General features: G+C 55.7%; 2 protein-coding genes across 2 annotated transcripts in view; both read right to left on the bottom strand.

Moving 5' to 3' along the window:
• STARD3 (StAR related lipid transfer domain containing 3) overlaps window positions 1–250 on the bottom strand; it is a 32384-nt gene extending 32134 nt beyond the window's left edge. Inside the window, exon 1 of the mRNA XM_034755791.1 lies at window positions 112–250. The gene's annotated coding sequence lies outside the window, so the exon portion shown is untranslated. The remainder of the gene's footprint in view (window positions 1–111) is intronic.
• Window positions 251–2709: 2459 nt separating this feature from the next.
• Window positions 2710–25840, bottom strand: part of PPP1R1B (protein phosphatase 1 regulatory inhibitor subunit 1B) — a 27178-nt gene continuing 4047 nt past the window's right edge. Inside the window, exons 2-9 of the mRNA XM_034756073.1 lie at window positions 23041–23101; window positions 22286–22308; window positions 19808–19883; window positions 12420–12596; window positions 9302–9385; window positions 6640–6711; window positions 5630–5779; window positions 2710–4466 (exon numbers count right to left, since the gene is read on the bottom strand). Of these exons, the coding sequence (XP_034611964.1) occupies window positions 4366–4466; window positions 5630–5779; window positions 6640–6711; window positions 9302–9385; window positions 12420–12596; window positions 19808–19883; window positions 22286–22308; window positions 23041–23101 (744 nt within the window). The 3' untranslated portion in view covers window positions 2710–4365. The remainder of the gene's footprint in view (window positions 4467–5629; window positions 5780–6639; window positions 6712–9301; window positions 9386–12419; window positions 12597–19807; window positions 19884–22285; window positions 22309–23040; window positions 23102–25840) is intronic.

Raw genomic sequence — 25840 nt, 5'->3', positions numbered from 1 at the left:
GGGAATAAGGGCTCCTGGGACAGACAGGCGCGGGGGGGGGGGGGGCCCGACGCCGGGGTCTCAGGGCGGGCGGACCCCGGGGGTCCGGGGCCGAGACGGCCCCATCGGTACCTGCTCATGGCCCCGACCGCCTCCCGCGGCTCCCTCCCGGCGCCGGTGACAGCTTCAGGCCGGAAGCAAATCCCGGCTCGGGACAGGCAGCTTCCGGGCCCCGCGCTTCCCATAGGGCGCTTTCACGTGGGGTCGGCGTGACCCCTGACCCCGGAAGAGATCGGGACTCTCCGTGCCTGCTTGGGGGGAGAGCCCATCCGGCATGGGGGCGGGGGGGAGACATCGGGGAGAAACCATCGCGGGGAGAGGGGGACTGGAGCCGGGCTGCTGGGCATTGTACAGCCAAAGCGGGGGAGCCCCTGTTTGTGGGGGGCGGACACCACTACATGGGGAGGGGGAACCCCTGTTGGGGGGGAGGACACCCCTACATGGGGAGGGGGAGCCCTGTTTGTGGGGGGAGGACACCCCAACATGGGGAGGGGGAGCCCTGTTTGGGGGGGAGGACACCCCTACATGGGGAGGGGGAGCCCTGTTTGTGGGGGGAGGACACCCCAACATGGGGACGGATGGCACCCCACATCTCACTGCCCTTTCGCTGGGAAGGGTCTCGTGTAAGGGGCTCCCTGTGGGGATGGGCGCGGCGCAGGCAGACGCTGGCATAGGGCAGAATCTCTTCAGGCTAAGGAATCTGCGGAGGTGCCAGCATCCTGGTTCCTGCTTGGCTCATGGAGATCGGAGCCCTAGGACACCTCCCCTCCCCCCGATAATAGAACGTGACTGTGAGCTGGTGCCAGCTCTCCGTGCTTCTCCTGATCAGGGCTGTCCGCCTTGATTTTCAACTTTCTCAACTGACTGGGACAAGCTGTGATCTGAGCACGGGACCAGGAGCTTGTCCTGAGGTCCAAGCAGCAGCGGGGGAGGCAGAGGACTGGGAGAATGAACAACTGTCTGTCTAGAAACGGTCCAAGGCTTTCATCAGCCTCCGTTCTCCCTTCGGAGCCTCAGCACTTCGCCTCAAACTTCTCAGGCCCGTCTTGCTTACGCTGGGGCAAATCATGAGTAACTACGGAAGTTAGAGGAGTTGCTTTGCTGCAAAGCAAGCGTAACTGAGGGGAGAATCGGGCCCTTGAGGCAGTGGGGTGAGCCCAGGCGCTCAGAAAGAGACGGATTGCATATCACCTGACTTTCAGTTCATTTGCTGCTAGCCAGTGCTAGTGAGGCAGGAAACCCACGGAGGTCAGTGGAATCTGTGTGGCTCTCTGGCTAGAGGACTGGGAATCGGGAAATCTTTTATTCAGCATGACCTTGGAGAAATCACTTCATGTCTGCCCCCAAATCCATGTGCCCTAAGTGGCAGTACCATATGGTAGCCAGCCTCCTCTGAGCCAGAATTTCCAGCCCAGAGACGTGGGTAGTCCACTGCATTCCTCACTGGATCAGCCGAGAACAAGCCCTTACAAGTCTGCCACCTTCCCGCGGGACGGGATCAGGGAAAGAAACAGGCTTGTGTTGACTGGAGAATGCAGATTGCATTTGTTAATAACATGAAACCGGCCCTTGTCCACAGTGGGACAGGTGCCAGGACACTGCATCTTGGCAGCTTGATTTATTTCCTTGTGAAAAGTCAATTGGTGGAATGAGGGTATTGCTGGCTTCACTCAAGGCGCTGCTCCTGCGCAACAATGTCCTTGCTGTGAGCAGTTCCGATGCCAGCCAAAGCAAAAACCGGTTCCTGGACAAAAACAAAGGTGCCCCTTGACACCGCTGCGTTGGGCAGCCAAACCCGTGTGTGTACTTAAAACACAGACTGGGAGGAGCACAATAAGGTGTGGTGAGGCGGGATTAGCTGGACTAGTAACCTCCAGAGGCAAGAAAACAGACTAGGGCCAGATCCTCAAAACTATGTAGGCACCTAACAGTTGTTGATTTCAATGGCATCTCTTGAGTACAGCATATGGGTCATGGGACTTAATGGACAACTCTTACCAATATCACTGCAGAATTCAGGGGGCTGGTGGTGGATTACAGAGACCCTCAGACCTAGGTCACTGCTTCTACTCTGGCCCAGTTTGGGTGGGAAGTTGTTACTGTCTGATCCTAGCAGGTGTGGCTCCATATCACAAAACCCCACCACCACTCCACCTCCTTGTTGGAAGCCTCAGCAGAGAGGCCAAAGACTGGCTGGATTTTGACTGCCCCTTTCACTTTGAGCGGGGAGCCTGGCAGGTTAGTATGAGGAAGCTTGCATAGGTCCTGCACCTGGCCCTATTTCCCCTGCCTATCCCATCCTTGTACAAGGAGCCTAACAGCCATTGTTCTGAGTCTCAGACAAGAACCTACTCTTTAACCATCTGGCACTGCAGTGACTCCAGCCCACGCTCCCTCTGCCACCATCTCTGCAGCTCTCTAAGGCCCTAGCACCCTATGGAGCATAAGGGATTGTGAGTTGTGGCCGAGTCTTCTGCTTACCAGCAGGGAGGCATTAACCAGCCCCATAGTTAGGTGCCAGCCTCATGTACTTACTGTACCCTGGCAAATCTGCTGTTGGGAGGCCTTGGAGTTGTTCCTGGGCGCTTGGTGACAGAAGGAGGACTAGCCAGGCCTGTTGTATCTGAGCGGCTCCTCCTTTACCCTCTCCCAAGAAAACACACTGCAAAGATATATTTACAAAGCTTTATTACCGCAGTGAGGTGCATGGAAGGGGCCTTGCTCAATACAGGATCAAAGGGTACAGAATGAGAGAGAGAGAGAGAGAGACCTAAACTAAACTAAGAAGCTGCCTCTTGCTCGCAGTCCCCATTAGGGATGATACAACCATGGAAAACAGCATTTTGAATTTGGCAAACAGGAACTTCTTGCATTTTCCACGTTAATGTTCCCTCCAGGGGGCTGGTACAAATCCAGCTCAAGCCGCTAGCCATTGTAAGATATGTGGTGGCTCCTGTGAAACAAGTTAGTGGGTTCTTGGCTCAGGTCCCAGTAGATAAGTGGCCATGTGACAAAAATCACCCTCACTGGCACAAACTGGCCTCTTTTGGTAGGCAGCGTCAGCAGAGAAGCCAAGGATCGAGTGGGGGGCTTCTCCCTTGCTAGAGACAGGGGCTCAAGGGGAGTTAGGCACCTACAAAATCTTTGAAGATCCGAGACAGGGTCCTTCCTGCAGATCCAACTTGAGGCACCTTGGTGGGGGAAGCTTGACCCTATCTGCCCTAGGATATAAACTAGAGGACTTCAGTCTCCAGGGCTGGTGAATCAACACTATGATTTGGCTCCACCTCTATTCAATTGTCCAGTGCCATTTCACATTTTAATTTTAAAGTAATCCCACCTGCCCTGTCTCCCCTGTGTTCGCTGCCCCTACACCCAGACTCCGGTCCACTGAAAGTCATGGAGATGCTCTAGTGGGTGGAGTCATCTTCAAGCTTTCTCCTCTGGTCAGCACTCCCCTAGTAGCACTGGGCTTCCCCCTACCACATGGAGCTGGAGTTTGGTCCCGTGTTCCTCTCTCGCTCTGTGGTCTTTCAGAGAAGCCCAAGGCTGGTTTGCTTTAACAAAATATACAAACCAGTGGAGATAAAGACCAGATCGTCACCCCGCTGGAAGGAAGGAGGGAATTCTTGCCCAGCTTTGCACGTTCATGCACCCACAAACCCTCCCACACAAGCCAGGATTCCACATCCTAGGGCAGCTCTTGCTAGAACAACTCTAGCAAGTTGGGCAGGGTCTCCACCTCCCCTGCACCACCATCACTGACACTAATTGCCCCCCACCACACTTTTAGCAGGCTCAAGCAAAGGGCAAGGACTAAATGGACCAAAAAGACTGAACTGTCCAAAGGAAGGGCCTTTAGGGTTGAAGACATGTGGAAAATTTGCATTGCTGCCACCTGTACTACATTGGGATGTGTGATTGTCTCCTAAGGGAAGGGGCGGAAGCCCCATTGTTTGGCACAGTTAGATGGATAGGAGAGAGCACTAGTAAATGGAGAATAGGGGAAATCTTGCATTAGTCTCCGGGCCTGGGATGGATTAGATGCCCCACAGCAAGAGGACTTGCCCATCTCTATCATCTAGATGGACATGCAGAGGCTTTCAAACATCTGTCCAGCTGCCACCTTTTGCCAGTACTAAATTCACTTAACAGAAACAAGCCATCCATTGGCAGATAACGGGAAAATCAGAAAGATGAGAAAGGAAGTGGGGGGAAATAAAGTAAACGAGGCCGTTAAGGAAAGAGAATCCATAACATGGAGCGGGAAGATGAGTGCGTTCCACCTCTGGGACGGCTTCCTCCATCTTCCTTCCGCCACCCAAGCTAACTGGTGCCTCCGAGTGGGGAGGTGGCGGGGCAGTTCTCTACGTTAACGGAGCGGGAAGGTCTCTCTGCAAAGCCAACGTGTCTTCGCTCCTTGTGTTCTGGGGAGGGGAAAAGGGAAAGAAAAAAAGATGCAGAAGCTGTAGATTGTAAGCTCCCCAGGGCAGGGATCACCTGCTATTTGTTTGCATGTTGCCTAGTGCACAGATCCTGGATTGACAGGAGTCAGTTTATGGCTCTGAGGTGCAGGTCCTTAGAGCCTGGGGCTGTGGGGGCCCTGGGTCTCTGACACTCCCTTGTCACCACCAAGGGAGATTGGAAAAGCAGAACCTCACCAATCCTGGAAGGTCAGGCCCCGCAGGAAGTCCTATTGGAACGGCCAAGGTGTGCAGCCGCCTGATTGGCTCGCACCCACTGCTTCAGCCATTCACTACTTTCCTGACCGCTGGCTAGCAGACCCGGCACTGACCCTGGCTCGTCGGCTGCCTACTGTCTCTGACTTGACCCCCCAACCACTGATCTGAGTCCTTCCCATTGGGCCAGACTGCCTGCGCCCCGGTTCCTGACACGTACAGACTACTGGGATGACAATAATCATGAAAGCAGCTCTCCAAACTGCCCCAGGCTGAGATCCCTTTATCTAATGGGAGGACCTGGCTTCCCCCAACACTCTCTGTCATTTGCAAAGCAGTTACCATTTGCAATCCCGATGCATGATTAGAGGGGGGACATCCATTCCATGGATCCCACCAAGCAAACCTCTGGAGCAGGGATCCCAGCTTGTGGCTGTTAAAGATGGCTCTTTTTGTGAGAGTCTGGGTGTTAACCAGAGTGTCGTGGCCAAACTCTAGCTCCGGGGAGGCCTTTCTGCTGAGCCAAGCTGCTCCATGCCGTTTCAACAGGATGCAGGTTCCCCCTTCGCTTTGGGTTCCCAGCTGTTAGTTGCCGTGCGCTGTTAAAACAGTAGCCACGTTCCACCCCAGAGCTGGCTGCATTTCAGCACTGGGGATGTGGCTCTTGCATTGTCCTTTGCTTACCCCACTGTTGTGGGTTAGAGGAGGCTTTAATGAATGTTTGTGGCGCGTCTGAGAGCTGCCCGAGAAGCAGGTACCCCTGAAGCTTTCATGTGCTCTGCATTAACCGGCTCTATTTATGGGCTCTGCATCCAGCACTGATTCATTCTGTCATTGCTCCTGCTACACAACACACAGCCTTCCCCCCCCCTCCTTCCCCCCGTTCTTGCTCCTCAGGCTCACGACGTTACCACTTGGGGAAGGACTGTCCTGTCCTGGATCCGGTTCCTGGGCCTTGGTCCCGTCTCCTTCAGTAACTTCAGGTTTCTCCCATTCGGCGAGCGAGTTCAGCTCATCCCCGAGCTCCGCTATCCCGCCAGCGAAGGACACTTTCTGGCCACCTACCGAGAGGAAACACCCGCATGTTAAATGATGGGCGTTTCCATCCCCCATCACTGAGGGTTCCAGGCTTCATGCAACAATCAGACAAGTGCTTTAAAACGTCACCATGAATCAGTGAAATCCTGATGATCGCTCGAGCCCAGGGCAGACCCAGATCCAAGCCCTCCTTCCCCCCAAATTAACATTAGGATCCTCTGGAAAGACCCTTCCCCTAGTCCCTTCTACCCAAGGCTCCAAAGTTCCTCCCGGTCAGCCCACCAATCTACACTCAGGGAAGACTAATGAAAGACCTTCGGGACCCTGATTAATTTGCAGCCACAAAAAGCCACTGATTTGTGGTATCTCCATTTCTGAGACACCTTGGCCCAGGGCCTAGCTTGCTGAGGAAGAAGAGGTCAGATGGACAAATCGACGGGAGCTGCGGATGATCTATGTCCTCTGAAAATCAGGCCCAGCCTTGGGCCTTGTCTACACTGCCATCCCGGCAACCCCCCTGGTGTAGACGCAGCTTGTGCCAGCAGATGGCGTTTCTCTGTTGGCGTAGCAAGACCACCTCCCTGAACAACATTAGCTATTCTGACAAGACTTTGTAGTGAACACCAGGCCTTTAGGTTGGGGGCTTGAAAATGGTGCTGATTTTAGCCTTGATGCTTCAAAACCCAAACGAAAAAAATGCAAAGGGAGACCGAAACCAGGGCTGATAAACCTGGGCCCCAGGTTAGTGCCAGGCCAGGTAGGTGCCTCTGAAAGCATAATGGAGATGCTAACTGACCCTTAACCCTGGAGGCATTGCTGGGTCTCCCACCCACCGCAGCAAACCCCCACGGATCCGCCATTGTCTATCGCACCGGCAGATTACCTTTCCTTTTGTGTGATTTGACGACAGCTGGATAGATACGTGGTTCAAATGCTCTGGCCTCATTTCCCGGGGCTTCTCGGGAGGTCAGCAACAAAGGAGAAAAAGAACAAGACGCATTGCACAGAATTCTTCGTCGGAAATATTAACAAAGGGGACACACAAATCGGCAAGGGGGCCAAACTCGATGTGCTCTGAGCAACGGCCCTGCGGGGGTACGGAAGGGCTCCCCTCTCATAGCTAAGCTGAACGGTGGGACATGCTTACCATGTCCAGGCACAAATCAAGGACGGCTCACCCACTTAAGCGGGTAGATCCCGAGCAGCACAGTATTAGGGGCGATCAAATGCCCAGTGAGAGCCCCGACTCAGAGTGAGGGGGTTGGGGGAGAGCACAGATATCTCCTGAGTGATTCTTTGATTTACACTGGTATCAATCTGAAGTGACTTCTTTACAGTCCACGGAGCTGCACTGGAATAGCCCCAGCATTAGCACCTGGAGAATCAGGTCCCCTAGGCCGGGAGGAACCCAGTGCTAGGACAATCATGTCCGAGAGCTATAGGATACTGGTGCCCTCTGAGGGATTCCCCCACCCAGGGGAAGTGGGTTGTGGCACTGCCATTGGTTTCACACAGCATGAGACCACCCCCTAGGTGAGTTACGCCCTCAGTGTTCAGCTTTCCCTAAAACTAGAGGTGTTGCCTGCACTTTGAATGGGGAGAGATCAGACTTTTGTTGTTTCCCTGTCAATGAAAACACCACCCTCACCCTTTATGGGGTTAACATGCTTCCCTGCAGTGGGAAGAACCCAAATCCAAGGGGAACTAGCTAGTTTGGGAAAGCCAGAAAGCTGAGAGGGGCTAACCTCCAAACCAGTGGGTTACACCAGCCCCTTCCACACACACAGCTTTGGGGGCTGAGGGGGAAGGGAAAATGGGACCCAGAAGGGAACTGTCTCCAATTTGAGAATCACAAAGCCAACTCCTCCTGAAGGAGGTTTTGCAAACCCAGGGTGTCATCACTGCAGAGTTAACTCTGGTGGTGTCTCCAAGCCCTCTCCTGTCCACACAAAATCCTGTTGCCCAAGTGGGTCTATTTTCACTGCAGTTAACCCAGGCTCTTATCCAATTTTAGCTCAAACCTCTCCCCACTAACCAATCCTCTCTGACTTGGGTTTGGAGATGCTTTAAGCCCAGGCTAGCTGACCAGGATGGGGCTGGGTTAGCACCTGGGCTCTAGTTTAACCCAGGGGTTAAGGCTGGCCAAACCACTTGAGTGCTTATTGTCCTCCAGTGCTTTCCCACAATTCCCCCCATGCGCCCAGAAGGACAGACCGATTCTCTCCATGGCTGACTGGCAAAGAACCCTAGAGCAGCCCAGTTTACTGCACACAAAGAACCAAGGGAGCTTCCGCCCCGAGAAGTCCTAGCAACACACCCAGGAGTGCAGCACCACCAGCGAGGACCCATTAACCGGGCCCTGACTGCGGCTCCCACCAGGGCTAGATTATTATCTCTGCAGTGCAGCCCCACCCCAGGAGCACAGCTGGGTTTTGTCCCTTGCTGCTGCCAAGTGAAACTGAAGTAGTAGCAGAAAGGGAAACTGATCGGTTTAGTTTCCTCGTGTGGGTGTATCTGTGACTACCGGAGTCTGGGCGGGCTGCTCCCTGGCCATGTGACAGGGCTGTTAGCCCTCGTCGGCCTGAGCCAGCACAGTCCAGAAGTGGCAATGAAAGTTAAAATGGCACCAGCCACAAAAACTAAACTGAGGGTTGGGGTTTTGGTTTTTGATGCTTTCAATTCTAATCCTCAAAGGGCTTTGTAGAGACCCAGAGAAGGAAACATCGGGCCAGATGCTGATCTCAGTTAAACCAGCGTAAATCTGGAGTAATTCCATTGTCTTCACTGGAGTTACTCCAGATTTACATGGGTGGAAATGAGATCAGAATCTGATTTTATGATACGCAGGGTCCAGCGTCTGTTGTGAATTACCCCAGTATAAATCCAGAGCAACTCCATTCGTGTCTCTCTGGTTTTACCCCAGAGGAACTGACAGCAGATTCTGGCCCCCAATTCTTTCTTGGCAACCTCCCTTTCAAACAAAACAGCGCCAGCCAAATCAATGATCTGTTGTGGCAGGAGAGAGAGGACACTCTGGGGCAGTGACTGCAAAGGGGGTTCCTTCATTACGCCTGCCGGATGCAGACAGACACCACGGTTCTCTCTGACTCCAAGACTTGCTCAACGGCCTGCGTTCCGCCGTGTCAACCTTTCTACGCTCCACCTGCCCCTCCTCCCCCGCACACCCGCCTTGCCGCCCCCCTCCAGAACCTCTGGATGTTGTGTTTGCAAGAAGCCTGGACACCAGTGCAGGCGTGAAACCCCAGGCCCGGCTCCCCGAGGTGAGAGACGCCGCCCGCCGTGATGACATGTGCCTCCTGTCCCGCTAAAATGTCTCTCTGCTGTAATCACCAGCTTCCCGGCGCCTCTGGAGCTTAGCAGCAGGGCGGGGAGTGTGCGTGCACACTCGGGAAGGGGTGCGAGCCTGTGAAAAGCAGCGTCAGCTGTTTCCCAGGATTTGGCTGGAACCGTTTTCTTTCTTTGCGTGGTACTTCGTTTACAATCCCTCTTCCCTGGCCTCTCACAAGAGGGAGCCATTCCCTTACCGGAGTGCTGTTTGGGCAGAGCTGGCTTGGGACGGGGGGCCACTGCCTCAGGTGCCAGAGGCGGGTCCTTCATCGCCTGGGCTCCTGGAATGAATACAGCAGCAAGATAAGCCATCTGGGGAGCGACCAAGGAAGGTCAGGGCGGCTGGCGCGCCGTCTGCGGAGCACAAATCCTGTCCCTCCCCCACTCCGCCGGCACCGGCACTTTCAGCCGCTCTCTGTTACCCCCAAGGCCCCAGCGCTCTTGCTACCCTCTGATGGCCGTTTGGTGGGGTGAGTTTGGCAAGTCTTGGCCCAGTTGCAAATAAGACAGGTGTCCCCGCTGGGAAAAAATCTCCCCCTGCCGCAGGTGGCTCTGCTAAGCCCCCTTTGTCTTCAGCCGCAGCAGAGCAGCCAAGGACTGAACGGGGCCTGGAGATCGGCTGCCCCTCTCAGCCCTAGACCGTTGCCACCAGGCCAGACCAGATTCCTCATGGCAGTCTAGTAGATAGGCCTGGGGAGGTGGACTCAGGAGACCTGTGCTCTGGTCCAAGTTCTGGCAGGGACCTTGGGGCAACTCTGTGCCTCAGTTTCCCCTCCCATCCTTTACCTCCTCTATTCAGACAGTAAGTAATTGGGGGGCAGAGGCTGCTTCTCGCGATAGGTACGTACAATTCCCTGCACCACAGGCCCCTGATTGCTGCCGAGGCCTCTAGATACCTCTGTAATAGATCTAAATCACAGAACACAGGGAGAACCCTCGGCAGCTGCTACCCTCCTTTCCTTCAGATGCCTCCGCTACCATGTGGCCTATCAGAAACCAGCCAATTGGCAACGGCTGGAGGGGCAAATTGGGACAGCTGGTGCTCTGGCTATTGCTAATTGCAAAGGTATCGATGTCTATAAGATTGTATCTGTCTGATTATATCCTCCCCCCTCAACCCTCTCGACTTCATACCTGACTTGTCTTCTTAGATGGTAAGTTTGCTGGGAGTCGGGATAGGTGCCAAGTTTTCCCAAGTGTTTGTCCAGGGCCTCGCCTCGCAGGGCCCCGATCCTGACCGGGGCTTTTAACTGCTACTGGGACACAAATCTGAAATGGACACTCAGATGCTCGGGGGAGGGGCACATTACAGCTTCCTAAATAGATTTCACTGCCACTGTGTTGGCAGCGCTGGGTGTGTATGGGGAGCCCAGGATCGGAAGGGGAGGGGGCTGCGGGGCAGGACTGAGGGGCCCTGGCAGAGCTGTGGAGGGGGGGAGCCCCAGGCTGGGATAGCAGAGGGGGGATGTGCGTCTGAATGGAGCAGCATCAATGGAGCGCTGGGGTGGGAGCCCAGGACGATAAAAGAAACAAAGAACTTAACTCTAACCCCAACCAGCCTTTCCCAGCTCTCGCTGCCCAGAGCGGAAGGGAGCTGAGATGCCGAAGTGCCAAGATAAACGTCCCCGATTCCCACCCCCCCTGAATTTAACCGGGGGGGGGAATCTCGCCATCCCCCAACAGTGCAGGGAAAGCAGGTGGGTGGGTTGGGGTGGGTGTGTGTCTCTGACTGAATGCCAAGGCACCAGGCTCACCGCTCCTTCGTGCCAAGCAACAGTGATGGTTTCCTAGGTGACTGACGGCTCATTGTACCAGGGAGGGAGCGTATGCGTGGCGGTGGTGAGGAATATTTACAGGTTTCTCCCTAGCAGCAAAGGCGCTAAATGAAGGGATATTTTAGTATGCGCAGCGGGTCCCCGGTGAGTGGGATCCGAGGAAGGCGGGGGGAAGGGGGGGAATAGTGAGGCCTTTAAATAGACTCTTGCTATGTTGCCAGCTCCCACCTGCTTCTCCTTGACCGCCAGACTCGGATCCAGGGAAAACTGCCCTGGACTAAAGGAAATGAGCAGGGATTTCCTTCCCAACTGCTCTCCTTTCCCCCACATCACTTCCTTTCAAGCCCCATCTGCCCTCTGCGCTCCTGAGTTCCACCCCAGGGCCTTTGGCCAGCCTATTCTGGGCTTCTTCCCCCAGCTCTGATCGGGTAGCATCGCTGAGCCACTTTGCACTGGTGTCACTGCTGGAGTCTGTTGGTGCTCGTCCCCGGAGTATCTGAGCATCTAGGGAACCTAAACAGCTGAGCCCTGCACAGGGATCCATTGCACCCGGGCACCGGGCTTGGAAACCTTCTTTCAAACAGGAATCTCAGCAGAGCAAGGCCAGCAAGATGCCCTGGGAAACGCTGAGCCACACTTTGAGCTGGAGAAGAGATACAAACTCTCCACCAACAATGGCAGCCGGGAGTGGGACGAGTCATCCCGGAGTTCCCGCTGAGCCGAAACCTGCAGCCTAAACCCCGATGGCTCATCCCGCTCTCCGGTTCAGGGACGGCTCCTCAGGCTTCGCGAGGCACCTCGGGGATGGACTCAGCACAGGGAGGAAAGCCGCGATTCCCATCGCTGTGATACCGAATGGGACAACCTGTCTAGCTAGAGAGCTGTGATTTGTGCTGGCGTCTATCACTGTCCCCACATGGAGAAACTGAGGCCCAGAGCAGCTCCCCAAGGTCAGCCGGAAAGCATCTCTCCTGAGTCCCAGCCTGGCAGGGAAGGGAGAACTGCAGCAGCCGCCAGCCATTGGCTACGTCTGTTGGCTGCATTATTTGCAAAGGACCATTCTCCCGGGGCTGTTGGAAACACAGCGCCAACTTTATGGGATCCAGGACTGGACGCCCGTCTGCCTGGCTCCCAGGCCTGTCCTTGTAGGACATCATCACGCTGCATCGCACGGCCCTGGGCTCCCCTCCTTAGGGAAGATCTAACGACCTGAGCTTCCCTCTCTGGTTTTCCTTTACCCCTCTTCCCAGACAATGACACTGATGTGTTACATTGATGTACGGCAAGTTGCAGTACCACCTGCTGCCACTGGGGGCATCAAGCTTCTCCCGGCCTGGGGGTGCAGGACACCTAGCTGGCCCTAAGGGGGAATTTTGGGTGTTGCAGGATGTGCAGACACAGAGCAGGGAACCTGGTGGGGCTGAGTCCAGGGGCGCCTGCCTGCACCCGCCCCTGCAGCCCTACCCAACTTGCTTTGGGCACCAGCTGCTCCTGCCCCCTGCCTCCCCCCAAGTGGCTATTTATATTACAATTCTCTTACCAGGAACGACGCTGCTCTCTAGTTCACACGGGCCGGGGATCTCGGAGTCAATGTCGTCTGGGTCACATGACTTGTCGTCCTCGGCCTCCCCTTCGGAGCTGTCCTCGTGCTCGGCAGCCTCCTCGTCCTCCAGGCCGCTGCTGGCCTCCAGGTGCGACTGCACAATGCGCTGCATGGCTGGAATGCACAAGGAGGGAAGAAGAGCCAACTCGTGCCAGTGGGAGCCGGGTCCAGCCAGTGCAGGTTCCAGGCGACCCAGCCTCTGTTGTCTCTGGCACCAAGTGATGGTGTGCAGAGGGATCCGAGAGACGGGAGCCACACCCCACTAGCGATCTCTCTGGGTGTATTAGACTGTAGGATCTCAAAGCACTTCCCAAACCCCAGATCACATTCACAACCTGCCTCACAGCAGGTCAGTGCTATCCCTGCTGCACAGATGGGGAAACTGAGGCACGGAGAGAGGCAGTCACTTACCTGAGATCAAACCCAGTCAGTGGCTAGAGCTGGAACAGAACCCAGGAATCTTGACTCCCAGTCTTGTCTTCTAACTACTTCACCTTTCTCTAGGTGCTCCACACAGACCAGATTCTTCTTTCACTCACATCAGTTTTATTCCCAAGTTTACACACTGATTTCAGAGGAGTTAAACCTGATTTCAATTGCCGAGAGAATGTTACCAAGTCTGATATCTCTAAAGGACATTACCAATCTATTCTTCACACCATCGGTGTTACAGTAACACCACCTGTGAACCTAAAGTTTGTTTCCTGACCAGTTTTTTCCCTCCATCACGTGTGCATGCTGGCTTGTTTGTTATAGGGTTGCTTGTAAGTGCTGTGACATGTGAACACTGCTTGGCTATTGTGGGTGGCTAGTAAGCGCAGGACCACGTGCACTGGTTTGTCATTGCAGGGCAGTTCCCCGAGTGGTAGGCTTGGCAGGTGCTGACAGCACCTTCATAGAAGCGTCAGTGCCTGGGCTCTGATACCCCTGCGCTCTGGGTGTGTTTGCAGAGCTGCTTTCTGGATGCTCTTGACTAGCGGACCCAGTGGAGTAGGCAATCACCTCCTGGGAGCAAAGAAGCCTGGTTGCATGGTAGAGATCCACCAGCCCTGCACAAATCAGCCCTCTGCTGAAACAATCTGCACGTGTGCCTGTCAACCCAGGCATGGCAAACCTCTGGGTACGCAGGCTCAGTGCAGTACACAGGGCAGCCCTGCGACAACAAATGTCAGTGCATGCATACGCTCGCCCCCACTGCCCCATACCCCGTGTGTGTGTGTCTATGCTCCGAGACGCGTCTAGCATGCTAACAGACCGAGCGGCAGATCTGAGACACAGCTTCAGAGTAACAACGCAATGCTGCAGCGTCCTACGACCTTCCCCCTGCCTGCCTGGGGATCCTACGAAAGCTCAGAGGTCAGATGTCCACGGTGCATTTACTGCGTTAAAAAACCCACAGCAGCACCCAGTCTCAGAGCCCGGGTCAGCTGCTCTGGGCTTGCGGGGCTCGGGCTGCGAGGCTATCACATTGCAGTGGAGATGTTTGGGCTCTGTCTGGAGCCTGGGCGATGAGTCCCCCACTGTAGACACACCCCTAGCGCCCCTCTTTGAAGGGCTCCGCAGTAACTCACGAAGCATCAAACGAGCCAGAGTGGGAAACCTGGCCAGGAAGTGAAGTGGGGAAGCACCCAGGAATTTAATACGGCGCCAGCTCCGACCGGGATGATTGTCCTGTCAGCTGATCCCGCTGCCGCTCACACCCCGGTTTGCAAGAGGAATTAGCTTCAGGGCCAGTGAAACAGACAAAACCCTTCCTCCCTCCCTCCCTCAAATGAATCCGGTGCTGCCTCAGCGCTTTGATCACTGGACATGCTGACCGGGTCCGGGTCTTCATCCACCTCCTCCCCTTCACCACCACGGGACGAAGTGGGGACTATCCTACCTGCTCACCCTGGCTGCGATACGGAGGCGGCTCAAAAGGGTTCCAAGCAGCGTGGCAGCCTTCATGAAATCTGGCTTCCCGGGGACCTAGTGCCCCTGGCAGCGCCAGTCGCTAGCTTCCCAGCCAGGGGAGTTTGCAGCTGGGTGACCCTAGGCTATGGAGCTCCGTACTGCCCCAGGGGAACGCGCTGGGTAATGTTCACACGGCAGCTGGGAACCAGCCCCCTGGCCCAGGCAGACAGACTCGCGCTAGCGTGGTGAACATAGCTGTGTGGATCTTCCGGCTCAGGCAGGTGCCCGGGCTTTCGAGCCCACCCGACCCCCTTGGCTTGAGAACCCGAGTCTGCTTATGTGAGCTGGGCGATTCGCTCCCAACTGCAGCGTAGACAAACCCTCTGCGGCCTGCTCCTCCACACACCCTCCCTACAAACCCTGGTGCTTTATCAGTGACTGTGAGACGGTCCGAACAGCACGGAATTTCCACACCGTCCGAGACAGCATCTGCCCTCCCAGGCCGCAGTCACCACCGGCCTGAAAAATCTGGCCACGGAGTCACAGTGCGGGGCTGAGACCTTATTTAGATGCCTCAATGTGAGCTGAGCTCAGCTGAAAATCTGGTCCCGGTTGGGGCTGCTGAGAATCCAGCAGGTGGGGAAATCTGGGGGGGGGGAATTTGGGGGGGGGGGGGAACGGAACTTGCCACACAACCCAGGGCTCAGCTCAGATTTGGGGCCTTTTGTAAAAAAAAAGCAGTTTAAATGTATATTTCAGGGATGACAAATAAATGGATTAGGGCTAGATGCAGTAGAGTGGGTGTGTTGGGTCACTGGCAGGAAGCAGAGGTGGCTATAAACACCATCATGTAATAAGCCACTGTCAACAGTGGACTATTGTCTCTGTCTCTCAGATCGGTTTTATTTCCCCAAACAAGGCTGGTCACATTCCTTGCTGAGGACTACATCCCTGCCAAGGCTGAAGACCAAGGAAACATTTGCTTTGTGTGAGCTAAGGGCTGGGTACAAAGGACCAGAAAGGCACTCAGAACCAGCGGTCTGATATGGAAGTGCTATCGCAGCTTTGAGCTGAGGGAAAATATGGGTTTGGGGATAAAGTGGGGGACAGGGAGGCTGGACTCCTGGGGTCTCTTCCTGGCTGTTGATTACAGCAGGCGGCAAGGGAGTCAGGTTTCTTGGTTTGTAACTGCAGGAGGAAGTGGGGTACATTGGTTAAAGCAGGGGCCTCTGGCCAGGGGCAGCTCTATGTTTTTTGCTGTCCCAAGCAGGGCAGTCAGGCGGTACGATGACCCGATATCCCAATTTTATAGGGACAGTCCTGATTTTTGGGTCTTTTTAGGCTCCTATTACCCCCACCCCGTCCCGATTTTTCACACTCGCTGTCTGGTCACCCTATCAGGTGGCCTTTGGTGGCATGCCTGTGGGCGGTCCGCTTGTCACGCGGATTTGGCGGCGTTTCTGCAGGTGATCTGCCGGTCCCGCGCTTTCAGCGTACCCGCCACTGAATTGCCACCGAAGCCACGGGACCAGCGGACCTCCCACAGGCATGCCGTTGAAGGCTGCCTGACTGCCACCCTCATGGCGACCGGCACGCCGCCCCCCGCGGCTTGCCGCCCCAGGCACCCGCTTGCTGCGCTGGTGCCTGGAGCCGCCCCTGCTCTTGGCAGTCAGGACTGCTGAGTTCTGTTCCTGGCAGGGAGCGGGCATACAGTCTAGTGGCTGGATCACAGGGTTGGGGGCCCCAACTGGCTTCTATTCCTGGCTCTGAGGGGGAGTATGGTCCAGTGGTTAGAGCAGGGGCCTGGGTTCTATCCTTGGCTGGTCAGTGTAGGCGTCTCAACCCCCTGGCCCTAGTGCTCAGTTTAGGGCTGATTTGTTTGGAAACTCGATCCTAGGAACTGAGGCAGCGGGAACCAGGAGGCCAAATCCCAGCTGGACCTGGGCAGAGTGTGACCTGAAGCCACGGTCCCTTTAACACTCCGGTGAGCTTGTTCCACCAGTAAAGCAGGACTGATGGCAGGGGGACAGAGGCTGTGCCAGAGAGCCCCCCAGGCCACACTTCAGCCTCTACTGGCTCGGGGGCAGCTAACCCTGCAGGCCAGCCCAGCCCAGGTGCCTGAGCTGCCTCCAATGCACTGAAGGGGAGTGGGGGAGGTTGGGAGAGGAGCCAGAGAACTTAGTGATAAGCTCAGGGGGAGAGATAGAGCGATGGCAAAGGGAGGAGGGGGAAGCACCCTCCTCCAGCCTTGAAGGCCGCACAAAGGAGCCTGTGGGGCCTCCCCCTCCGGCCGGCCTTGAAACCAGCCAGTGCCTGCATGGGCGCCAAGAGGCAGGAGCAAAGCCAGAGCGGCTGGATCGGCGGCCGGAAGGCCAGCGATCAGCATGGCAGACGCTTGGGGCTCCCCAACACTGGCTGGGATGCCCCGAGGCCTGTCTGGGACAGACCATCCCAGCCCCTGCTGTACTAAGGGCCGGGCGATATTGACCCTCTCTTCATTCCACTGACCCTTGGGCCCCGATTCACCCCAGCGCTGGCACGGAGCGTGGCCCGGGGACCAAAGGGAGAGAGTGATGCGCCTCTCTAGTCCTGGGGCCTGCTCTGGCCCTGGACACAGTTAGAGGGGCCTTGAGACCCCCCTGTCCAATGGGCATCGGAGCCACCCAGGGGAGCGGGGCCTGGGAACACCCTGGCCATACCTCCTCCTGTCCTGCTCCCAGCACTGGCCGTGGAAAGGGGATGATTCATGGGGCACGGGGCTTACAGATCACAGGGGCCATAGGAAGCTGAAGAGTTGGCCCTTGGGTGGGTCATTTTAAAGGCACAAGGGTGTAAAACTTCCCGGGGGGAGGGGTACAATTCCCTGGGCTCGGCACAGGGGTAATTGGGTGAAATTTACAAGGGGCCAGACTACAGGAGCCAATTGTCCCTTCTGGCCTTAAACTCTGATGAATCCTATGACTCTTTGGGTCCATCTCCACAGCAGGAAAAGACCCATGGCACGGCCACGGCTGGCACGGCTCTGCTGACATAGGCCTGGGCTGCAGGGCGCTTTGGAGGTTTTCCAAGCTGTGTGGCCTTTGCTGGCCCAGGATCATCCAGGCTGGGCCCTTCTCTAGCCATGCTCCCTCTGGGATGCCCGTTTTGTGAGCGATAGCGACCCAGGGCATGATTTCCCCCAAATTACACACCCCTCTATAGCCCCATGGGCCTCAGCTCCAGCTGAGGGAGCGGGTAACGCAGCCCCCCAGCATCATCTGGGTCCTTCCCTCTCTCGCTGCCATGTGGGAGGCAACGTGCCTTCAGAGGCAGCGAGGGAAGAAAGCAGGGGGCTGGGAGGGAACACGGGGGAGGGAGAGCAGAGCCTGCGTCCTGGCAGATTTCACAGCACCCGAGATGTGATAGAGACAGGTGAGAACAATAGGTGCGTGCGGATGAAGTGGGAGCAAGCGGCTGATGGGAAATTGCTATGTACATTACAGAGCGTGTGTGCACGTATGTGCGAGTTTGACGCAGTGTGTGCGCGTGCGAGAGAGAGAGAGAGAGACAGACAGTGTGTGTGTGCGTATATGTGTGTGCAGGAGCGAAACTGTGTGATTGTGTATGTGTGAGAGAGGGAGAAGCAGCGGAGCAAGAAACGTGTTGCCTAAATCCACTCCTCATCCCCACTATCCACCATTCATGGCCCCGCTCCAGGCCTCGGTTTCCCCGTCTGTAACATGGGAGTGGGGGGTGAGCCTGAACTCCAGGCTGTCTGCCCTGCGCACTGAGATCCCCAGGGCGGCAGTCTCTCTGCATCTCACCCCCTGTTGAGGCGGCCCCATCGCCATGCACCCTGCAATGAGATCCTTGCGGGGCAGTAAACTCTTAAATACCTGGCAGTGTCTGCAGTGCAGACAGATTGTTGAACGCACACACGGCGTCAAATTAGGGCTTTAAATAGATCATGTCAGTAAACACGCTGGGCCTGATTCATCTCGCTCTGACACTGGTGTAACTCCACCCGCTCCAGGCACGTCACTCCTGATTTACACCGGGAGGGGGAGAGAGGAGAACCGGGCCCTCTGATTTTGCCATTGACACTCGTTCAGATCAAAAGGTGCTAATGAGAGATTTGAGTTTGGTGTGGGGTTGGTACATTACACTCTTTCACCTGGCAACATCTGACAACTCCGATAGGGACACTTGCTGAGAAAACCAGGGCCAAGCCCGTTAACTCCACTGAAATCAGTCAGAAGAAGTAATTTGCTCTGTGTTTGTACAGAGCCTAGCGCAATGGGGCTCAATCTGGTTGGCCTCTACAAGCTTCTGTAATATAATAATGGGAAAGAACTTGGGAGGGAGCGAGAGACATTCGCCTCGGCAGAGAGGGTCCTTCCCAAACCTCACGTATCATCTAAGTCCCATTTAAAGACCTCAAAATAAGGCTTAAGTGGGATATCAGCAACGCACAAAATATATGCTGGCCCATTGCTCAAAAAAGGCACTAAAGGTCATTTCTTTGCTGATGAAGACAACTTGGCCATAGGCAAACCCAGAGAGAAAAGCACAGCTCTTTAACCCCCAAGATTGGACCATATAATTGTCAGAATCGCAGAGGGAACACATTCTGGGTCTAAATCTCTATCTTTTTTTTAAACACAAAGCCTCTGTAAAGAGGGAACCAGGACTAGTGGACAAGTGAACAAGGGTCTGGCAGCCGGGCTCTTCCTATTCTAAGCTCAGCTGAGCCACAGACTTGCTGTGTGGCCCTAGTGCAAGTCACCGCCCCGCTCTGTGCCTCAGTTTCCCCACCTGTAGAACAGGGGTGGAATTATTTCGCTTCCTTTTCGGGCTGCGGCTGAGCATAGTTGATCTCTGTAGAGATTTTAGCATTTTTAAAGTGCTGCACAATTACCATCCCTCAGCTCTGAGGCATTTAAAATAAAACACACTGGCTATTTTTAATGGGGTATAGAGGAGGGACGGGGGACTAAACAATGTGCCGGCTCCCCCTGCTAGTCCAGCTCCCCAACAGCAGTTGAAGCCCCAAAGTTACGATCCAAAGGATTTTGTGGCCTTTAAGGATTTGAACTTTTCCCTTGTAGCTTTTGGAAACCTAAACTCACTGCAGGGAAATGTGAAACTGACTAGAAGCAGGAAGTGAAACTGACCAGGTAAGACTCACTGCCCCCAAGCTGATGGAAGACCAATACGGTGTCCATCAACAAGGAGGTGAGTGAATGAGGATGGACCACGCCGCCGTGCAGAGGACAATAAAAAGGCCACGCATCCCTAGGGGATGAAGCAGGGCTGGAGTGATACATAGAGCTTGTGGGTGAAGTGGGACATAGGCGATGCATAGACTTTGCACTGTCTCTCGGCACAGGGGTGAATTTCACTGCTGCTCCCAAGGTTTCTTTTTGCAAGGGATGAAACGAAAGCACATGTACCTTTAAGAGAGGGAGGTGTGTAGACACACGGGTTGGTCCTCTTTGTTTTAAGCAGGTGGCCCTCGCCCAGCGTTCTCTGGAAGGAAGGAGAATGGATTGTCAACAGTACCAGAGCAGAGAAATCAAGAGAGTCTCCAGTTAACATGGGCCTACGAATGGAGGGCCACGCTCAGGGCTGGGACATCAAGTCAAGCAGCCACCCAGGTGACCCAGCCAAAGACGCCTCTGCTCAGCTGTCTTCCCCTGCTCATCGTGGGGAGAACCCACATGTGCTGCCCGGTGCCCCTCTCTTGACAGGGACAAAGGCTGCCTGGGAGACCTTGGATGCTAGTTGTTAAGCACAGAGGCCCTGGGTAGGGTGGGGTGGGGTGGTGGCGAGCAGGGGCAAAGTGCAGGGAATCCAAAGCAAACCTTGGGCGCTGAGCAGAGCACACCAACTTTTGAACAACGTGGAGTGAAGATTTCCACGCTCCTTTGCCAATGGCTCACCCCTCGGCCCTGGGCCTCACATTAAAAACAAAGTCCTGGGCCCAGATTCGAGGCTGGCGAAAAGCACTGGCTCCACCAGCCTAGACACTGAGGTCCGGTTCCTCAAAGACTGCAGAGATGTTAGTTGCCCACTTCATGCCGAATGGTTTCTTGCAACATGTGTTAACTCCTTATGTTTAACAGCCTGTTCCATCTTGTATCTAGCTGTGACGCTCTGGGAGTGCCTGAAGAAGAGCTCAGCATGGCGTGAAAGCTCCTCTCTCACCAACAGAAGCTGGTCCAATAAAAGATATTCCCTCCCCCACCTCGTCTCTCTCATATCCTGGGACTGACACAGCGACAACACTGGAAAGGTATGTAACTATCCCTGACATCACTGGGAGTTTGGCACCTAAACATCTGTGAGGATCTGAGGGCCTCTCTGCACAGAACAGGGACGGTGCGGTCACTGCACTGCCAAAGTGTGTCAGACCGGAGCACAGTTCTGCTCACTCCCGGAAGCAACTGGCTCCTTACTTCACCTGGGTGGGAGAGAAGTGGGAGTGGCTTTCTGGAGAGAGAGGATCTAGAGGGTGGGCTGAGAATTCCTGGAGGAGGAGCCCTAGGAGTTGCCAGCCCTGAGGAAAAGGGGTTTGAACTGAACTTTGCTTCACTGTCAATTCCCCAAACTCCAAGGAGTGGGGATGGTGGTCGAGGGCTTGCGGGGAGGCAGGGTGAGTTTGGATTCTAACTCACGTGAGTGGACTGTGTCAGAGAGCAGGTTGTGGGATGCCCCTTCTCAGACAGGCCAGTTAGTGCCACTCGCTATTGTGGGGCTGGGCTGAGGCCCAGAGCGTTCATGTCACATAAGTTGTCAAACACCCATTAGATGGTTACAAGTTTCATTCACTGTTAATACCAAGCTGGGGCAGGATTTCAACTGGCCACATGGAAGTGAAAGGTTCCATATGGCACTGTCCATGGCCACCAGCAAGGGGCTGGTTTTGTTAGTACACTGCGAGGTGGCGAAAGTATCCGGCAATTACGAGATAAGTCGCAAATCCGCTACAGTAACGAACTGTGAGTTCTCTGCATCATATGGGGGCGGGGGGGCTTGAAGAGCAGCCAAACCCTTAACCGGTTCCTAAACTTCAGATTCCTGGCTCCTGTTCACGTCTTCATCGCCCATTACAGTTTAGCACTTTGCCATGCACTAAGGAATTTAATTTCATTCGAGATCAAGGAGAAGTCATGGAAAATGTGGGCAGAGATAATCTCTCGTTGCGAGCTCCTGGAGCGTGGGGATTGAGCCGGGCTTTGCAGCAGCTCAAATTGTTTGGGAACTTCCAAGGTAACTTTGCACCGCGCAATCTATCACTGTCATGCTGGCTTCACAAGGGCAAGGAAAAGACCCAAGGTCATGAGCCGGGGGTGCCCTGACATTTTCTCCCTTAATCAATGCTGAATAACCGCAGTGACTTGCAGTGCTCCTGAAAGGTGGTAACTGAAAGCAGCAGCTATACGCGATCGGCGCAAGCTTCCCCTGCCAATGCCCCTCCATCCTGACCTACGCTCCCCCACTATTCCAGTGCACAGCTCTGCCAATGCCCCACACGCCTGACCTGCCATCCCCCTGCTATTCTGATCCTTGGCCTCTGTGTGTCCCATGGCCTGAGCCCCACGCCCAAGCTCGCCAGCTGCTTTGGGGAAGAGGGCAATGCCAGGGTAGCAGGTTTTTCCACCAGTGGATGAACTGGGATGAGGCTCACTGGAGACAGGTCATGCCCCTGAGGCTGCGTTTGTGCCTGTCCTGAGCCAGTCACACCACTCAGGAGGAAGGGGTCTTTGTAGCATCCGTGTTGCCACTACCTCCACCCTCCCAATGGACTCCGGTGGAGGGGGTTCCTGGGGCTGCCGATACAGGTCAGCGCCTGGGCTGGTCGTTTCACTGCATCTCCATTCACCCAGCCCATCCTCCCCACTCCCTCCGCGCAGGGCCCCATCACTGACCTGGTATGGGGAATAATCGTCTTCTGCAGGAGGAAGAGGGCGGGAGAGAGGAGGGAAGAAGAAAAAGACAATCAGGGCACAAGCCAGGGCAGCGGGACGACAGCAGGAGGCGCCCACTCCTGGTCAGAGAGGGGCCCAATTCCCCGGACACTTGGGGCCAGAGCTGCCCCCCTTTTGCCCCACTCGCCCCAGCCCCCATGCCAGCCTCAGGCCTGGCTGCAGCGAGATCGCCAGGCAGGGAGGTGCCCAAATCGGGAGAGAGTCACCTGCCAGCACCACCATGGAGCTTCCCAAAGGCCGCGGCGCCAGGCCATAGCAGCCCAGAGCCAGACCCGCTCTGCTGGGCACCGAGAGCCACCTCAAGGCCTCTCAATCTGGGATTTGCCCTCCGGGCTGGGAGGGGAGGCGGATCCCCTGGGACCAGGAGGGGGCATTGGGGTGGGGAGTTCTCAGGCTTCCATCCCAATCCCTCTTCTCACTGGGAAGGGGTCACCCGCCCTGCTGCCCCGGCTCACCTCAGCTAGTTGGCGATGGGCACGAGAGCCCCCCTCCCCCGCCCCAGGCCCTGCCACCACCAGCTGTGACCTGGCTCCCTCCAGCTCTCTCCTCGCCTCTGGAAAGGCCGACGAGGGCCCTGATGGTGGCTGAGCCGCTACCTTTGTGGAGACCTCCCTCTGCCTGGCCTCCCGCACGCTCTCTGCCGTGTCCCCCCGGGCTGAGATGGAGGCCACGACCCCCGCCCAGAGCGGACTCACCTGGGGACGAGTGCTCCGACATCTGGAAGAGCATGGCGGGCGTGGGCCTCCGGCGGCGGATCTAAACAGTGGCGCGACGGGGAGGAGAACGGTTTGAGGGTCACCATTCGGGGTGGAGGTGAGGAGAGGCGATGACGCCTTGCTTCCCCCCCCCCGCACACACACCTTGCTTCGTTCTGGCCCACAGGGAACAGGTTTCCCCTGCCTCCACTACCCACCCCCCATCAGAGCCGTTGTTGTGGTCCCCAGGACATGGCACCGTGGCAGTGGGATGCTTAGCCAGGGAGCCCCCTCTGACATCCTTGGTGCCGATGCCTACGAACAGCACGGTAACGGTTCGGTCGCAGGGGCCCGGATATCACAGCCGACCACGCCGACCAATATTGTCTCGTTGTTTCCTGGCGCTCCTGTCTGACCCCATTTCTTGTGTTATGCTTCTCTTGCCAGCTCCTTGGGGGCAGAGGCGATCTGTTTATTGTGTGTTTGTACAGCACCTAGCGCAACAGGGTCCTGGACCAGGACTTGGCCTCCTGGGTGCTACGGTAATACCAATAATAAATAATAATAAAATCCTGTGCCCCTCAGGTAACCCATCACCATCACATGCCCTCTCCAGCCTCCCACTGGCCCTCTAACCCATCACTATAAGCCAGCCAACTTCTAGTCCACCACCTGGCTGTACCAAAAAGCTGCAGCCAAACCCTTACAATGTACGTATCATCATCGCCCTCTATTGGTCAGCATTGGACTTGCACCTATACACCCTCTACAGGTTATAAGCCCTGCAACAGCTACAGCCAATGGGGATTCCCCAAGGGGTAGGAGCAGGTTTCCAGCCCTGCCACACTGCCCTGGACATCGCACCTCCTCTGGGAGCCCTTTGAAGATCACAGAGCAGCCAGCGCGTGTGATTTTATCCCTCGACATTGGACAGCCCTGGCCCTTGGAATCACAAACATCTCCGCTTTCAATTTTTAAAAATAAGGACGTTTGCAGCCCCCCCGTGTGGCTGCTGGGGAAAGCAGGGAAACGTGACACAGGTGAAGTCTCAGAAACCGGCAGGCGAATAAAAAGAACCCCCAGTTTATTTAGTTTAAAAAAAATCTCATGATTTTTTAGCCTATCTTGTGATATTCTGGGCAACTTTGACTTGTGGTTTTGGAATGCCTGGGGCTGGCCAGGCTGGCTGACAATCCTAACACCCTTGTGGGGAGGTGTGCGAGAGAGTCTGCGAGTGAGCTAGTGTGTGCATTGATTTTACATGGGTGTCTGGTGTGTAAGTTTGGGGGTTAGTTTTGTGTAACTGTGTTTGCGTGACCTTGTGTGTGCGCGCACGTTGGCTTTGTGGGGGAGTGGCTGAGTGGTGTGTGCCTTGGTATGTAGCGGGGTGTAAGTGATTGTGTGTGAGAGGGGTGCTGTGTGTGTGTGTGTTGGTGTTGTGTAACAGTGTGTATGTACACGATCTAGCGTGTGTACGTGAGTGTGAGACGGGAGATGTAAGGGGCTTGGACCTGGGGAGGTACCAAGATCTCCGCATCCCCGGTTTATTAAGCAGGGAAGCTTCTAAGCCCAGGGACTCCGTTGAGAGGTGGTAGCAGAGGACGGGACAGGCAGGCCAGCTGCAGGGGCTGGTCAGTCCAGCCCAGCGGGATGAAGGGAGAGAGACCAGCTCTCGCAGAGGCCAGGCTGGTGGGGCCAGGCACCTGGAGGACGTGAGATCAAAGCTGAGTGCATCTTGGGGGGGCAGTTCGGGCCATTCTGGGGGCACAGGTGGGGCTGCGTCAGGGCAAGCTGCTGGCTCCACCATGGCAGCCTTGTCCCTGGCCTGGCTGGCGCCCCCACGTCAAGGGAAGGGAAATCAGTCTCCGCAGCCCTTTGGCCTCCCTGTTGAGGCTGCAAACGGAGGCCAACTGATGCTAATGGTGCGATTTGTCACATGGACACAGGTCCGCCAGATGGTGGCCCCTGAACTCAGGTCATACGGGGCATCCGACTTCCATGAAATGGTAACTTGACGGGCCATTGGCCTGACTGGAGCTGCCCCCAAATATAGGAGTCAAACTACTCCCACGCCTAGAATGGAAACCTGGTTTCATTTTTGACCGATAACCCTGAGGTCACGCTCCTCTCGAGTAACACACTGGCGCAGGGCCGGTGATGTGGCTGGAGGGGGCAGTATATTGGCTAGACTTGCAATTCACGAGGATCACCAGTGCTAGCTGAACCAGGGTTCACTTGTGAAATTGCATCTGGCATCATAGGTGCTGGAACAAGGGGTGCGGGGGGGGTGGGGGCTGCCCCCCCCGGCTTGAAGTGGATTCCATTATATCCAGGGGTTACAGTTTGGTTCAATGGTTCTCAGCACCCCCCATACACACACACTCACACACACACTCTACAAGTCGTTCCAGCACCCATGCCTGGCATGCGCTGCCGGTAATCTCTCCTGACCCAGCTTGGAACTCGAAAGCCACCTAGCTCAGTCCGTCAGTCAGTAAGGAGCCCCCCCAAGACCGGGGGGGCAACTTTGATCTGACACCCTCCCCACCCTTCTGCTCTTTGCTGGGGGCTCCTGGGACCCAGACCCAAGTCGCATCCGGATTCAGCAAATCCTAATCCTCAGTGCTGCCTGTCTGGAGGCATCTGGGCTTGACAAACACAACTCTCACCTGTGCAGTTTTTGCAGCCGGATTTAACCCTGCGTGGTGACTGGCAAGCACCGGATTTAACCCTGCGTGATCACTGACCAGCACCGGATTTAACCCTGCAAGCACCGGATTTAACCCTGCGTGGTGACTGG

This window comes from Trachemys scripta, chromosome 23 (assembly GCF_013100865.1).
Source record: "Trachemys scripta elegans isolate TJP31775 chromosome 23, CAS_Tse_1.0, whole genome shotgun sequence".
Classification (NCBI taxonomy): Eukaryota; Metazoa; Chordata; order Testudines; family Emydidae; genus Trachemys; species Trachemys scripta.
Note: the sequence above shows the minus strand (reverse complement) of the source record. Positions and strands in the feature narration are given on the sequence as shown.